General features: G+C 49.7%; 1 protein-coding gene and 1 long non-coding RNA gene across 18 annotated transcripts in view; both read right to left on the reverse strand.

The window, feature by feature from the left end:
• The window catches only part of CACNA1D (calcium voltage-gated channel subunit alpha1 D), a 319,765-nt gene continuing 303,093 nt past the window's right edge, over window positions 1-16,672 (reverse strand). For 10 of the 17 annotated variants that reach the window (XM_037743584.1, XM_037743321.1, XM_037741086.1 and 7 more), the window contains 8 exons: window positions 12,922-13,038; window positions 11,879-12,246; window positions 11,141-11,167; window positions 9,715-9,864; window positions 8,155-8,318; window positions 4,915-5,039; window positions 3,407-3,727; window positions 1-2,601 (listed from right to left, as the gene is read on the reverse strand). In XM_037743584.1, coding sequence (XP_037599512.1) covers window positions 2,308-2,601; window positions 3,407-3,727; window positions 4,915-5,039; window positions 8,155-8,318; window positions 9,715-9,864; window positions 11,141-11,167; window positions 11,879-12,246; window positions 12,922-13,038 — 1,566 coding nt within the window. In that variant the 3' untranslated portion in view covers window positions 1-2,307. The remainder of the gene's footprint in view (window positions 2,602-3,406; window positions 3,728-4,914; window positions 5,040-8,154; window positions 8,319-9,714; window positions 9,865-11,140; window positions 11,168-11,878; window positions 12,247-12,921; window positions 13,039-16,672) is intronic. The other 7 variants (XM_017522522.2, XM_017529104.2, XM_037742060.1 and 4 more) reach the window with 5 other exon arrangements.
• On the reverse strand, window positions 5,699-7,958 carry LOC119473768. Its single transcript, XR_005203057.1, has 3 exons — window positions 7,948-7,958; window positions 6,557-6,561; window positions 5,699-5,869 (listed from the first exon to the last, which is right to left on the reverse strand). It is a non-coding gene; the product is annotated as an uncharacterized LOC119473768 (long non-coding RNA).

The following is a 16,672-nucleotide window of genomic DNA, read 5'->3' on the forward strand; positions in this document are numbered from 1 at the left end:
TTTTTCTTACAAAGAAAAATTTAATATTCGATGAGAGGTTGAACCAGGCTTAAAGCAGATAGATATTAGGAAGTGGTGCAGCCTATAAAAACGTCAGTTTTTAAGCCCTGACTTTGGAAAAGAACATCGCCTCTACCAGACACTCAGGGTCCTGGTCTGGCAATTTTGGCCGGATGAGAAGCCACACAGTAAGACCAAGACCCAACAGAGACACAGTGTCCAAGATAATGTTGACAGTGGTGTAGCCCTTTAGGAGAAACGGTGCTCCCTGCAGCTGGTATGAGGTTACCATGGGCACCAAAGGAGCCAGGAGGATAAGAAAGAATATCAGAGCTGAGTCATTTCAGAGCTGCCCTGACAGTACCTGCCCTGTCAGAGGCAAACGCCAGCTCTGTGTGAGGAGAGCTCCCAAACATAACAAAATTATTACACAGCTTTATTCTGAAGAACATTTTGCATTTTAATAAAAAAGGATTTATGTCAGGAAAGAGTCATTTACAAACCTTGAAGTGTTTTTGCCTGGATTAGAATAAGAATGTCATAAGAAGAGGTCTGTAAGGTCTTCATAACAAAGTGGTGTTATTTACAAAAACAAAACAAAACAAAACAAAAAACCATTAACAGGTAGTCTGTATACTATTAAAAATTTTAGACCAAAATTGCTACCTGTCTTTTTGATTGCAGGGAATCCCTGCCAAGGTAACTTGATAGTCAGCATACTCCCGTTGACAGAAAAGGAAGCCATGATGGTTCTAATTATCCAAAAGTGGGTTTTCATCAGGACGTACAATCAGAGTGTGAGTGCATTCTAATGAAAACTTCAGCCCTCATTCAATTGCATATAAAAGCCCTCAAAGAGAACACACAGTACAGCAATGTATAAAAGGCAACAATACGATTTGTATAGACCCCGACATTCCAATCCTATAGATCACCATGTTGCTTCTTCCTTCCCCCTACCCCAGCACCCCTTATTTCTAAAGCAGCACCACCAGTCCCCAGAAGACAAGAACAGCTGTACCTCATTCATCTGTGCATTTCTGCACCAGAGATGCAAAAATGCCCTGTGTGGGCAGCAGAGAAAACCATAACTATGGATGCCCTAGGGGCAGAATAGCCGGCTGGACCTGCTCTGTAATTACCAGAGGGTTGTTAACGTCAAACAAAACCAAAGATAGCTGCAACCCACCGTGGATCCAAAGGTACAGTATCAAAATCGTAGAACTCTTGCCCAAAGAAAAGACTGCAAAGAGCCATCTGGTATATCTTGTGGAAAGATCAGTTTATAGTGACTCAAAATATTTTAGAAAAATTTCTGTAGTGTCAAGCTCTTTCAAACTTAAAATTTTACCCCCAGAGGATTTTCACTGAATAAATGAGAATTGGCTCTATTTCTTCTACTTCTGGATAGCCCGAGTAAAAATACTATTAATTTCTAGATTTCAGTGGGGAACTACAATTATTAGGACCCATGGATATTGCTGCAGTTCAAATACGGTACAGTAATTACAAAATATAGACCATCTCTTTACAAATACAAATTATAGTATATTACAAGTCATGTACAGTAAATCTATAATTTTAAACTAGTGTATCTAAGTTTACCTGGTTGCGAGTGCATTATTATTCCAGTTTACAGTGGCCCTTAGCATGACAGTCAGAAACCGACCATCGGAGTGATATTCTCTTATGTAAACTGGCGTCACATCACAGAAAACCTTATTTATAAGGTCCATTGCCCTTACAATGACCGCTGGTAGCTGGGTTCTGACTTACGCGCTGTATTTCAGAACAGCTAAACAGGAACCAGGATGCAGTGTATTTGGGGGAAAGGGTTTAAAAATGGATATGTTGGGCCCAGTGACTGTCTGATATGCTAGACCGATGGCTGAGGTAATGACACAGGTGTGATGGTCGTCATCACCTTTACCTTCCCCCGCCCCCCCGCCATGCCTTCAGGTGGGTGGGCCTGGTGCCCCGGTACATGGGAGAAGTAGACTCCACAGCAGGGCCCATCTGGACAATGGGGCAGGGCGGGTCTGCCCTCCTCACCCATCCTCTGTGAGAGGGTGGGGTCTGCTGTTTCCTGCAGGTGAGGCTGAGGGCAGGGTCCTCTGCCAGGCTCCATCACTCGGGACCTGTTCCTACCAGGTTTATGGCTTTCTTGAGGCATGACATCTCTTATACAAAAGTCTAATTGAATATTACTCCCAACTAGTGCCTAAACTTTCCTAACTATGAGGCACTTTTCCCCTGGCCCTCCTGCGCCCCACCTGAGGCCAGAGTCAGTCTGCCCCTCGCTGGGGGCTACAAGGTGGTGATGCATATCATTTCATCTGCCAGGTCCTCCTCATCCCTCCCAGGGTCTGGCTCTTCATCGCTGTAGCCAGGACCAAAGTCCTGTAGCTCATAGTCCTGCTGGTGTGAGAGGGAGCCCACATCCCCGTTGGCTCGGGGACGCACGTTCCCATTAAGCAGGGTGCTGGCTGCACTCTCCATCTCATCGATGGTGAGGTCACAGGCATCGGCGATTTCATGTTTTGTTGCTGACACAAATTTTGGGTCCCTTGCATAGCGTCCCAAGCCTTCAGATATCAGGACCTGTACAGGAAAGAGGGATGGACGGCATGGGGGTGTTATAAGGCTTTGCAGGGCAGGGGAGAGGACAGAAAAATCAACTCCAGTGCTAACTTAACTGCACCATGTGCTTTGGGGATGCGGCTCAATCATGTTTTCTGGAGCTCATACATAATTAATGTAAATGGCTTTGAAAATGCCCTGGAGCTTAAAAAACTACACAAGGCCCAACAAGAGTGAAACCCACTGGGGTAAGACATTTAGTATAAACTGAAACATACTGCTGGAACAGCACCCATAATGCCAGCACAGCTCATTTATGAGCTGTATGGTGGTGACCAGTGTTTAGGGTTTTTTTTGTTTTTGTTTTTTAAGACAGAGTCTCCCTCTGTCACCCAGGCTGGAGTGCAGTGGCGTGATCTCAGCTCACTACAGCCTCCACCTCCCAGGTTCAAGCGATTCTCCTGCTGAAGTCTCCTGAGTAGCTGGGATTACAAGCACACACCACCACACCAGGATAATTTTTGTACTTTTAGTAGACAAGCGTTTTCACCATGTTGGCCAGGCTGGTATTGAACTCCTAACCTCAGGTGATCCATGCACCTCAGCCTCCCAAAGTACTGGGATTACAGGTTGAGCCACCGCACACAGCAGTGGTGACCAGTTTTAACTCATGCTTCAGGTACATTCCTGCTGCTCAGAAGTGTCTGACTGAGGGACACTGGCTCACAGCCTGGCCACCCTCCCACCACTGCCTCTCCTGCTATTGTGGTTGCACCTCTGCTGCTCCTGGTGCTTCCTGCCCTCTGTGACCAAGAGCCATACTCACTGCCTCCACCAAGCTGTCTGCGCTCCTCTGCTTGTCACTGTTTTTGTTCCGGAAGCTGCTGGGAATGGTCAGGCTGGCTGGTGTGAAAGTCCGGTAGGAGATATCGGGCTCGTCTGTGTACCAGGAGCTGCGGTGCAGGGACGGCAGGCTGCCGTTCACCTGGTCCAGGGCCTCCGACTGCTCCACTTGGATCAGGGGAGTGTAGCATGGTGTCCAGTCCCGGTAGGGAGGGGTCGCTGGAGGCGTGGCCCATGACCGGGTCGAGTGACTCGGTGAGTACTTCTGGGCTTTACTGGAATCTAAACCAGCAACTGCCATAATCTGAGGAGAGAGGAGTATTGAGACACCAGAGGCCCTGGCCTCAAACCTCCTGCACACAGACCAAGCATGGGTGCTGCGCTCTCCAGGGGCGGTCCAGGGACTGGACCAGGCTTGGAAGGGACATGGGCACACTGAAGTATGCTGAGTGAATGGCCAGTGACGACTTGGTTTTCTAGCACACTGCTTTCTTTTTCCCCGAATCCATAATGCATTTTCTATGACTGTTCCCAAGGAGATATCAGTTGCTAATTCATGAAATTGCTTCAGGGAAGCCCAACAAGCTGTGGGTATGAACACACCACCCAATTCATGCTGGGCTTACATACCGAAGTACATTCAGGGGAAGCTACAGGGCTTCCCAGCACTTACATGACAACATAGCTGTTTCTCTTTGCTCTGGAGTAACACATCCTAGAGCCGGCATTTGGCATGTGCTAAAGCACTAAGTACAAGCCCCAGGCTGACAATCCCACAACAGCAGATGCACCTTGGGGTTCACACTCTGCAGAGAGGGGCGCTGTAAACAGCACAGGCCCATGCCAACCACCCTGTCATGCACGAATGGATGGCATCTCTGATGTGACACTTTCAGAAAGAAAAATTGCCATATTCGTATCCTCGAGGGAAAGCCCTGGTGAGTGGCCTCTGGCCCCACTCTCTCATCTGTGCAGCCACCCTCAATGTGGGCAGATTGTTCTCCCTGGACTGCTCCCTTTGTAGGCAGGGCAAGTTCACCCTGCATGGTGCCCACAGGGCCCTGCCCACGGAGGGACCCATAAACTTGTTTTAACAAAGGAACTACTTCTTGGCAAAAATCAAGGGCTACACTGACTGTTCAGAATCAGCTAAGTAGCCCCCACATCCTGCGCTCAGATCACATCAGGCTCTGTATTCAATACAAGGAAGAGGTGGTGGGGGTCGCGGAAGGTACCTGGGCAGAGAGGCCAGCTTTGACAGCTGGCTCCTTGGATTCAAATGCTAGCAGCCACTCACTTGCGCATGACTGGGCAGAATGGGGCTCATGGCCATGGCCATTTGGCAGGATTGTTACAAGGATTAGCCAGACTGTAGGTGAAGATTCTCTCCTTCCCTCCTGGTGCTTAAGGCCAAGGGGAAGGGCATGACCTGATGGTGGGTCTCATGTGGGGTGCCCCAGGGCATGGGGGCGAGGCCAGGCGGCCGCTCACCTGTTGCTGCATCAGGTGCAGAGGCAGGGCCGTGCGGTGGGGGAAGAAGGTGGGAGATGACGGGATCTCTTCCTGGCTGCTCTGCCGGCGCAGGCACTCAAAGTTGAAGGAGGATCTCCGGTGGGCTGGGAAAGCAAAGGACATCATGCAGTTGTGAAGCAAGTTCTCTGCCAGGACACTGTCTCTTGGAGTCAGGGTGGCCCAATGCTCAGCAAGGAGCCCAGGAGGAAGCAAGTGGTTTGTCCAAGAGAAAGATTAGGTTGTGAGGTCTCCAAACTTTAGGAGGAGAGGATGAAGGAAGAAGCCTCAGTGAGGGATGTTTTTTAAAAAGTATGAACTTACGGCCAGGCGCAGTGGCTCACACCTATAAACCCAGCACTTTGGGAAGCCAAGGAGGGTGGATCATGAGGTCAAGAGATCGAGGTCAACTGACAAATATAATGAAACCCTGTCTCTACTAAAACTACAAAAATTAGCCAGGTGTGGTGGCATATGCCTGTAGTTCCAGCTACTTGGGAGGCTGAGGTTGGAGAATCACTTGAACCCAGGAGGCAGAGTTTGCAGTGAGCTGGGATTGCACCACTGCACTCCACCCTGGGTGACAGAGTGAGACTGTCTCCAAAAAAAAAAAAAGGTACGAACTTCTTACTTTTAAATGTTCACCTGTTCTCAGGAGGAGGAGCGGAGGCAGCCCATAGTGCAACTGATCTAGGTCAGAAGCCCTGGCCCTGCATACTGTGAGGAGCGCACAGCACTTCAGTGCAAGAACGTAGTCCTTCCAGAACCCCACGATGCTTCCCGCTGTCACCTTCCAGATGCCCTAAGTGTCCCCAGGGGCTGAGATATCTTGCCAAAGCTCCTGTGTTTACACCTGTTTTAAAGGGAAGGACTTTACCTGCCCTGGTGGGTTTGACCAGGTAATAGCAAATTTTTTTTCACTGGGAAAGATTCAGCACTGAAGACAAAGGACACCTCTAACTTTAAGAACACGCTTGTCCTGCGAACAGCTCTTCCAACAGAGGCTCACACACAGGCTGAGCCGTGACAAGACAATCCATAATGCCCAGCTTCACAGGACGCCAGGCCCATGACATCAGTCTGAATCCTGGGACACAGTCAGCAGCCTCCTCCCAGAAACCTCCTACCCTTGCAGGGGCCTCCTCCGAGAGCACACCTGTAGTTTATAGGCATTTCTACGGCTCCTATCTTGACTGCGCTTTCCTCAGGTCACAGGGCATTTCTCAGCCCTGGCAAAACTCCACATGCCTCTCATTCTTCTATTGGAAAGCCCAGGGACTAGCTGGGAGAGGGCTCCCTGGCACAGTGCCGTTGCACACAGAGGCCGGGCTGAGCCCTTGGCTAGGCACTGCCCAGCAGAGAGGAACGAAACAGCCAGTCCCAGCCTCTTGCACCCAGTACACACTGTGGGGCCTCCTTGTTCAGTTGCCGACATGGGACACACACACTGCCTCATCAGAAAGCCCTCCCTCTACCCAACACCCGGTGGCCAACTGTGCTATGGAGCATAGGTTTCCAGATCTGAGAGCTGGGAGACAGAGCAGCAGACCCTCTCCCGTGTGAGGTGCTTTTCCATTGCCAAACTTCTCCATGGATCCCTGCCATCTCGTGTGCTCTGCATAACACTCTCTGGAGGAGGAGGGAATCCCTCTGCAGCTGAGAATGCAGGTAGAAGAGTGAAACGTTCTCCCTGCCCAAAGTCTGAGCTGCGGGGCAGCAAAGCAAAACCACCTTACGAATCATAAGCACGTCCATTGCTGCCCACTCAGGCTCCTCTCCAGCACTGTGGCCGGTGGGATTCATGTACTTGCTGGATTGGCCAGGTTGGCAACAGACAAAGGCCGAGGCCTGAGGAAGGCAATGGAACTCACAGGGGTGAGGGCCTCCGCGCGGCCTCCTCTGCATCTGCTTCATCTACTATTCATGGGAACGAAGTAACTTCATTTAGCAGCATGTGTTTGGGGCTGAGGAATTAAATATTAACCATGGAAATGGGCCTGGTCATACTCTCCAGTGGGGTTGTGACAGCTAGAGTGAGGCAGAGGGCCCTGGGCACCTCCCAGCGGTGCTCTTTATAGTATACGCAGTTGGCAGACTCAGAAGCCAATGTGTCATGGCTATTTTTGGTTACTGATTAGAGTTCTGCTCAAAAATATGTTTCATTCCTCAGAAATTCCAGAAATGGATAGTCCTTAACCATCATCAAAATGCCCACATGCCCAAAATGAAACTGCTCATCCAGAAGCTAGAAGGGGTCAGGGCTGCACCTCTTCCTCCAGCTGGAGTTCCTCGCTCAGGATGACCCAGACCCTCCAGCTCCTGCCATCCACCACTGCAGGGGGAAAGCATATGGCGGCAGCCAGCCCCAGCCCCTCTAGGCAGGATGGGTTTCCTGGCCCCAGAATGAAGGGGACCAACAAGTCCAAAACCTGCACCGTGAGCAGAGGGCACTGACAGACCTGACACAAACACGGGGGAAGAGGAGGGAAGATGAGGGAGGAGGAGGGAAGATGAAGGAGGAGGAGGGAAGATGAGGGAGGAGGAGGAAAGGATGAGGAGAAGATGAGGGAGGAGGAGGGAAGATGGAGGAGGAGGAGGGAAGAGAAGGGAGGAGGAAGAGGGAAGGTGAAGGAGGAAGAAGAGGGAAGATGGAGGAGGAGGGAAGATGAAGGAGAAGGAGGGAAGATGAAGGAGGAAGATAAGCCCTGGAGAGGCCTGAGGACAGATGGACACCAGAATGCCCAGGTGCCCCTCAGAGGTGTGGAGTTTTGCAAGACAGGGCTGGGGCACAGCCAGCTCTGCACCTGAACCTATTCTTTCCCTTTGAGGGCTCAGTCACCCCATCACAGAGTGGAACAGGACTGACAACAGCAAAAGCATGTGTGTGATGTGCCTACTTCTCAGGATGGTCCCAGGTTCAAAGACAATGTTATGTATGCAAACACCCCTTATCAGCTGTGTGTGTGCAATCTTAGGGCCCTCACAGCCTCTCTGTTTTCGAAGAGAGTCAAGCACAGCACTGAAGAGGCTGCAACTCTATCATGTGGGATGTGGATGAGAAAGAAAGGAAAGTAGATATGCTCTCCAGCCTGGGGCTATCTTGAGGACTAAGGGTCCTAACCTGGCAGCACTCATCCATCACTGGCCCCCAGAGCGGGGGTTGGGGGAGAGGCACACTGTTCCCCAGGAGGTTCCACCCACGAACAAAAAATCTGGCCTCACATGCTGGGGTGGGAGGTAGTAGGCGTCTCCTTGGAGATCTCCGTGAATCATAGCAAATGGGCGAGTCATCGTCCTCCAAGAAACCTTGGGGTTGATGGTAGCCTCGGAGCCTCTCAAAGTCCACGTTTCGGCCTGGGTATCTGCTGTAGTAGCCATAGTTTTGCCTGGCAGTCAGAAAAGAGATGGGGCAGTAAAGTTCTAGGTAACAAGCTCTTCACTCAGCCCTGCCACACCCACCTCCTCCCTTGGACACAGTAGAACTGGCTGAGAACAAGGCTGACCTCAGTTTCATGGAAGATTCCAGGTGGAAAGCAAGGGCCATTACAGGAAGGTTGGGGACTGAAGGCCTATGCTGAGGGATGTGCTGGGAGTTTCCATCCCTCAGCTCCAGGGCAAACATGGATCACAGATGTCCTGTGAGCCAAGCTCTCACCCACTCATTCCCTCTGTGAGAGCCTCTCTCCTGAGCGCCTGCCCTCTGCCAGCTGCTGGGCACCAGGGATGCACGAAGCATGAGCCCACCCTCAGTGGGCTTAGAAAATGCCACGAGCACACAGAACTCGAATGCAAGCTGGAAAGGGCCAATGCTGGAAGAGAGGCACTCATGTGGTTCTGTGAGGTTTTCTTTTCTGGGGTGTGTGGGGGGCAGACTTCAATCCCAGTCATGGAGATAAAATGAAAGGTCCTAGAGGAGGTCCTTCAGAGGTGGGATGAGGCCAGCAGATGGAGTGAGGGCATCCAAGCAGCGGCCACAGTGTGAGCAAGAGCCCTAGAGAAGGGAACACAAATCCATTTGGCTCAGAGTCAGTGGTTCCAGAAGTCAGGCATTTGAAGGAGACATGGGGAAGGGCCACAGGAGCAGAGGGTGAGGGTCAGGCTGTGGCTCAGATGCCAGATGCCACCTCACTGCCATTCCACTTCCATTTCACTGGGCCCCTAGTCACAGTGAGGTGCAGTTCCAAGAAGACAGCAGAAGGTGATTTTCATCTGCCTGTGCCACCTGCTGCCCCTCCCAAAGCAGAGTGCCCATTCTAACCACAAACATTCTTGTTGGTGGACAGAAGCCAGAGAGACCCCTCTGCTGAGTGACCCCTTGTTTCTTCATCTCCAGGAGAGACCCCCTGAAGGGGCAGGAGACAGGCGCTGTGCATGAGGACCCTGGCCAAGCTCCGGGCTGGCCAAGCCACTGTACACACAGAGACCGGGGTCCGCCAAAGCTCCCAGTGTTAATTCAGCAAAAACTGATCTCTCCAAAGACGGGGTGGCGGGAAGACGTTAACCCAGCCATGAAGCAGGCCCAGCTCCTGTTTCTCGAGCCTTCACTAAAAAGCCTCAGAGGTCCCCGGTGGAAATAAGGCAACAAGTCTGAAAGAATAGGCCCAGCCTGCCTCTCTGTGGCTCTCTCCAATTCCAGCTCTCCCTGTGGCCCAGAGGTTCTGCTCCCATTTTGCTTTTTTGGGGAAACCCAAGTGCAGCTGCTGGTGGCCCTTGGCTTCCTGAGCAGGCACAGCACCAGGGCAGGGCGGCCTCCTGCTCTCTGCAGGAGCCAGAGCAGCTCACCTGCTCCAGGTGGGCGAGCTGTCGTCCTCGTAGCACTCCTCGCTACTGAAATACTCCTGCTCCCCCAAGCAGCGGGGGTCCCTGAAGTAGCCATGTATCTCTGGATCTTCCCGGCAAATAGTTGGGAGCTGCTCATCTCCTGAGTCAGACCTGCAGTTAGAAGAGACGATCTGAGAGCCTGGGCAGGCGGCAGATAATTCCTGCTGCAGCCACACCTGTGCATGCGGCCGGTGACCCTGCCCGGGTGCTCCTGACTCCTCCCAAGCAGGACTCAAGTGGCACTGGACTGTTCAGGCTTCTGGCAATGGCGTCATGTGTGTCTCTGTGGTGTGTATGCCAGGATGGGGTCTCTCTCAGTGTCCTGCACAATGTTGGTGTCAAACCATTGTGTCCAGAGGCCTTGGAGTCAAAGGAATAGGCGCAACTTGGAGAATAGAACAACAACAACAACAAAATGGACCTAGAGTGCTGCAAACAGTGGTTGGTGGCCCCAGGAAGACGACTCCGGGCTTCCAGGGCATCTGCTCGGATCCCTTCCTCTCCTTCTAGCCCCCTAGCTCCAGCCCAGTGTGACTTCAAAACCTGGAACAAAGGAGCTTCCCAGCCACTGATCTCCTGGCTATATCAAATCAGGAAGGCCGAGCGAGTTCTGGATACAGTGCCACAGGGGAAACCGTCACAGAACATGTCTACCACATTCCCAAAGGCTGCCCTGCCCCAGGACTGTGGTAAGTCTCCCTGAAACCCGGCTCATCCTGGCTTCAGTCCTCAGAAGAAGACTTGGTGACATCGATCCTCACTCCAAGGGAAGGATGGTGCCTCCTCAGACTTCTCCACTTTCTCGCACCCTGCTTGGGCCCACATGGCTCCCGACTTCTCTTGATAACACGACACCAGAAGACCTGTGCTCCCCCCACCCACAACAAAATGAACATTCTGTCCATGATTCAACTCAGGTCAATACGTGTGGAGTGGAAAATACTACACATATCTTAAGGGCTACAGGGAAAATGACAAGATCCCATTCCTGATCTTCAGGAGGTTTGGGTCATGCTGCAAAGCACCCATGAGAAGCTTGACCTCAGAGAGCAGCCAGAGCTTCCAGCCATACAGGCTGGGGCCCACGTAAGTGCACACTGCATGCTCCTAGTGCCATCGTGAGGCCTGCAGGATCCAGCCCATGGGGTGCACCTTGTGTGTGGACACCAGTCCTTGGATGGCAACAGGGTCAACACAGATACGGATCTGAAGGTGCCTTTGCTTAGAAACGACGACTTCTGACCTCTGAGTCCCCAGCCATGAATCATGATAACCTTTAATAGCCTGGCTGGAAAAAAATGTTTCTCATTCCTCAGCACTCAGAGAGGCCAACTGGTAACATACCATCACAGTATTTAACACAGAAACATAGGTAATGAACACATACCTAATGTAAGTTTCATAATAGCGGGTTCTATCCAGGAAAGGCATAACATGGGAAGGAGGGAGAAGATAAAAGTTAATTTCCAACCAAATTTACAATGCAAATATCAAGCTACCTCCTAGAGCAGGGGTTAGCAAATCACGATTCACCATGCACACATGTGCTGCCACCTGGTCTTCTATGACCCATGGGCTAGGAATGGTTTTTATAAAGGATTGAAAAAATAAACAAAATCCAAAGACAAAAAAGATTTCACCATATGCATACATGAAGTTCAAATTTCAGTGACCACAGGGGAAATTTTACCAGGACACAGTCTCACACCCATTCACTTACATATTTCACACTGCAATGGCAGAGCTGAGAAGTTGTAAGACTGTGTGGTTCTCAAAGCCTAAAATATGGACTCACTGACCCTTCAGAGAAAAAAATTCACCAACCCCTGTCACAGAGTATGTGAGCACAATTGGGAGGGTGGATTTTGTGGCTGCTGGTGTTTTAAAGCCCCTCGTCCCCCCTTACAGGATGTAAGATGGCACGTGGCCCTTATCCTTGAGGTCCATCACGTGGAAAGTGTCCAAGGTGGCAATGTCCTGGAGGGCTCTCACAGATCCTGACACAAATGCCTATGGGGAACCTCTTCCATGCCCCAGAGCGTGGAGGACAGACCCGCCTTGCTCTGTGGAACCAGACGCAACAAGGGCACCACATCAGCAAGTGCAAACACACCGTCAAGGTTACCTTTTAACACTGGACCTTCTTTGAGGCTCCCGGTCATGCTTGTGGGAAGAATGATGCCCATTTTCAGACACATGCTCAAGGTTCCCAATGCTGGGCCGCTTTCCATGGGCAGCTTTGGACATATTGGCATTATTGAGATTGGCATTTGTTGAGGTGGGAACTTGCTTTCCTATGGAATTATGGTTATGATGGTTATGACACACCGAATTTCCTGCTGGAGGAAACAGCGGTTTCTCAGTATCACTTGCAGGTGGAATTGAAGGCCTTTGGACATGCAGGGGACGGTGGGTGGTATTGGTCTGCTGAAGGGAATCTCTCCTATCACTATTAACATGATTGACATGGTTTCCAAGCAGGGCACCATTTCTCTGCAAAATAATGGGAGACAACACCAGGTAATTTAACAAGTATTTGATGCAGACTAGCTATGTTAGGTAACTTTTTCTACATGAAAAACAAATTCTAGGCAAGTTCCATAGGATCCCTGTAAAACAATCTGAGTGTCTCAATGATCAGGGTGAATGTGACTGTGTGGCAGTTGGTTCCCCCGAGATGAGGAAGGTTACCGATTTCCTGAGCGGGGGAACAAGCTGTCGGCTGTCACTCAAGTGTGCTCTTCCAGTTGCTCCAAGTTGGGGTGACATACCCATCTGGGCTGGCTGGTGGGCATGCTGTCTGGGCTGGGGGGCTGAGGGCCGGCTGGTAGATCAAAGAACTGGCCCGGGAAGGAGGAGGGTAGCATGGGCAGCTTCCCGAAGGACCCAGGATGCTCATCCACATGGCCAGTGGCTGTGGCCGAGCTCCTCAGAAGCAGACAATGAGGGGAAGGTAGGTCAGCTCAGGGAAGAAGCTGGCCTGGCCCTAGAAGAGATGCTGATGCATGGGGAGGGTCTGTAGGAGGCGGGTGTGGTCTGAAAGCCCCTCTAGACCCGGGGGCTGGGCTGCATTCTCCAGACTCTTCTGTGGATCATTAACTGCCCAAACTGGAGTCCTGCCCTGCTATTTCCAGGTGGCCAGTGTGTAGCTAGGCGTGGAATAATTACTTTGAATACATCATCATCTTCTTCTCGTTTTGTTTCCTCAGGCTCGTCATCTTGCAAATCACACGATATAGCACGCCGGATTTCTGGCCCAATGTCATGCAGTGTCCTTAATCCCGCCTAGATCAATGAAAATGGCAGAACAGGTTAGACAACATGTGGGCCCTGGGGCCAGCCTGGGTCCTGGCTTTGCTCCTGCCTGATTCAGCAGAGGGGAATAAGGCTTCTCCAAAAGCTAATCCAGGGCACTGACTGATGTCACTGAAGGCAGTCTAAAGGTTGTTGGTATGGTCAGGCATCCGGATGGTCAAGACGGTCCTAGGTAGGATGCCTGAGGCCTGCAAACCAGTAACCTCCTTTGCAAATAACCCCACTTCCAGGGAACACCACCTGGTTACTAGGGCTAGGGTCTACCAGGCCAAGAGCTTATGCCCCTGTCTCAATGACAGTCTTCAGTAGGCTCGCCCACAAGAGCACTATCTCTTCAAGCCCAGAGGAGGGCAAGGAACACAGCCTGGCCGTTCTAAAGGGAGGGTGATGTGGACTCCCTTGCTGCATCTAGGATGAGGAAGCCTAGGGGTAGACGCCAGAGGCACAAGCAGACCAAGCAGCCCTCAGGCCACTGGTTCTGCTAAAACGCCATGAACAAGTGAGTGACACAACATACTGCAACCACCAGCACACTCAGACCATGACAGAGAAGACTGACACACACACAGACCCAGCCACCATGGTCATCGGGATACCCTTGCCTGTGGCCTGTGTGCAGGCTGAGAACTCACCAATATGGGGTGACGGGGTCTGCTTTTTGAAGACCACAACAAATTGAAAGTGGCTCATCAGCCTTTGGAGGCAGTGCAAGACCCACTGGAAGACCCTACCGGGAGACCCTTCTGGACCCCTCACAGATACTCTGCATCTCCCCTGGGGCCCCCACAGCTGCCTTCCTCACTCTGGTCCCTTCTCTGTTGGGACAGGTCCCAGGAGAAGCCCTTCCATCATTCACGACTTCATTAGGGAAGCATTTCAGGATGCTTATGCATGGGACATGGGAGATGGTACTGCTCCGGCTCTGAGAGAATTATGATGTTTTGACCACCAATTTGAAGAAAAACAGTATGCTGAGTTAAAGACTAATAGGGACTATATGGCAACTTTATCCTCCTCCACAGAAAGACCTGCGTCTGAAGGAGGCATGTCCTCTCTGCCTTGGGTCTAGGGTCCTGTATCCAGGCAGCCCCTCCTCACTCATCAGCAGTCTGCCCACAGCTCCATAACCATAAAGTCCTGGAGGACATATAGACATTGGCCGTGAGGCAAATGCTTCAACCTCAGGGTGGTTTGCAAAGGAAAACTGGGCTAAGTGACGGGTCCTCAGGGGAGGAGATGGCTTCCCCGTCCTTCCTCCACAACACCTGGTAGCATGTAGGCAGCTGTGTCAGGGACAGAGAGGCATGATGACCATCCCTGAGACATGCACGTGGTAGAAGAGATGCCCAGCAGTGGCTAGGGAGGAGGAGGGAATGGAGGCTGCAGTCTGGCCAGATACATCAGGCCTGGGTCCCACTGTCTGTGGATGCTCAAAACTGGTCCCATGCAGTTGCCAATGCCAGTGCCGGTGGTGTTAATTTAGAATGTAAAGTCACACAGGAACTTCCCAAGAGGCCCTTATAAAAACAGCCTTGTGCATAAAAGCACCCACCCAGTCTTTGAGACAATTCTGCTAAAAATGGCGCCAGGCTGGGTTTGATTTGAACCATTCTGTGAAGAGCGAGCCGCAGATCTTTCCATTTAGTGAATTCTGAGGGTGAAGGAAGAGCCTGGAAAGAAAGCTTTACGCTTCCTGGCTAGGAATGCTGGAATTTTATAGGAGACAGACAGTCATGTCCCGGGTCAAACCAAGACAGCTCTTGGGGTGGTCAGTTAGCCTGCTTCTCATTCTCCTGTCCCTGTGATCACAGGCTCAGGATGCATGTATATACACACATGCACATGTAGGTATGCTTGTGCATACACCTGCATACACACACACACACACACACACACACGCACGCACACACACTCCCTCTCTCAGAATCCCCAAGTTTTCTTATCTGAGACTGGGAAGTCATTTGGTTCTAAGGTGGACCCACCTGCCATTCTCATGGAAACATCAAGAAGGCAACTGTCGTGTTATGTTGGTAAAAGCTCTTACATAGCAAAGCTGCAGGAATGTGAAGAAAGGTCACACCCAGCAGTGTTAAACAGCCTGCAATTCATTCATTCAGAGCTTCCTAGAGTAAACTGTCAAGGGATGATGAATTAAGCAAGGGCTTTACTTATGATTTTGGATCTACGAGGAAGAAAAGTCTGTAACATATCTGAGGCTCCCAAACAAAAAGATAAGGTTTGAGACGCCTGCTGCTGCTTCCACAAAATAAACATAGGTTATAATGCACTCAAGTTGACACCCCCACATAAATTTGGTACATTAATCCATATTACAAGGCAGTAGGGGCCAGGAATGCTCCCAAGTTTAAATAACATATAATCCTATTTACTGTCATTCAACTGATTGGACTAGGTCTGATTAAAAGAAATAGAAAACTATTTATTTGGATAATTTTTAACATCATCCTCTGTTGATGGGTTGACATTTCACTGAAATACACATATAACATAATTGCATAATAGAAACAAAAACTGTCTCCAGCACATCTTCAGTGATACACGAGATTAGGATTCAGTCAACAAGATAGTGCAATGAACAGACATGGAACAGAGAATTTGTTTGCAACATAAATCATGGAGAAGATTGAAAGGTGGCCCAAGTTGCCACTTCCAAAGACAAATAATGACAACATACTTATAAAGAGACATTAGAGGAGGAGAGAAAGCATCGCTCTTCCCAGACACAGAAGCAGAGAATCAGAAATCATGATTATATTCTGCTTGCTTCAGGCAGGCAAACACACTTCGCCAGAGTCAGAGACTGACTCTACTCTTTCACATGTGATCTGGGTAGGGCTAGGTCAGGCTGTCCCCCAAGACTGGGAGTGAGGGAAACAGATGTTCCCAAACTAGAGTTGACATGAAGCTTAAGCACAGCACCCTGAATTTATTACATATCACAAAACATGGTAATGAAGTTTTTCTAGCACACATATCAAGCTAAAAGGTAGCGCTTAGGCTGCTCCCAAAATTCCATAGGCACAAGTTCCAATCTCCAGAAATACAGAAAACTATCTTAGACTCTTGAAAAAATTACTTTTCCACAGCCCTAAAAAAAAAAAAAGAACATTTTTTTCTTGAGATAGACACTTTACAATCGGTAAAATTATCTATTCTTTCATATTTCATATCTGTGTCTATCTCTATCAGCAAAATACTATTTTAATTTGAAAAGTGGTCATTAGCACTTAAACCAACACAATTAAAGCCATATAAAGTCATTCCATTAACATCACAGCAGAAATATGGTTTTGAAGAAACACAGAATTGCTATAAACATTATTGACTTATTTTAAGATGTCCAATCTTAGAAAATATTAAACAGAATCAAGCCTAGTTTCTGGTTGATTTTAAAATGCCAGATGTTATAAATATATTTTTTTTAAAAAGAAATGTTGGCGCTTTGCCTGTACACTGCTGCTTAAAATTTTAGACACCATTTAGTTGGAATTTCATACTCTATTAATGATTAAGTTACCAAAAAAACTAAAATCTCTCTAAACACTTCTGAATAGCAAAACATGATAATATTTTGACATCAAAT

This window comes from Cebus imitator, unplaced genomic scaffold, assembly GCF_001604975.1.
Source record: "Cebus imitator isolate Cc_AM_T3 unplaced genomic scaffold, Cebus_imitator-1.0 Scaffold0, whole genome shotgun sequence".
Taxonomy (NCBI): Eukaryota; Metazoa; Chordata; class Mammalia; order Primates; family Cebidae; genus Cebus; species Cebus imitator.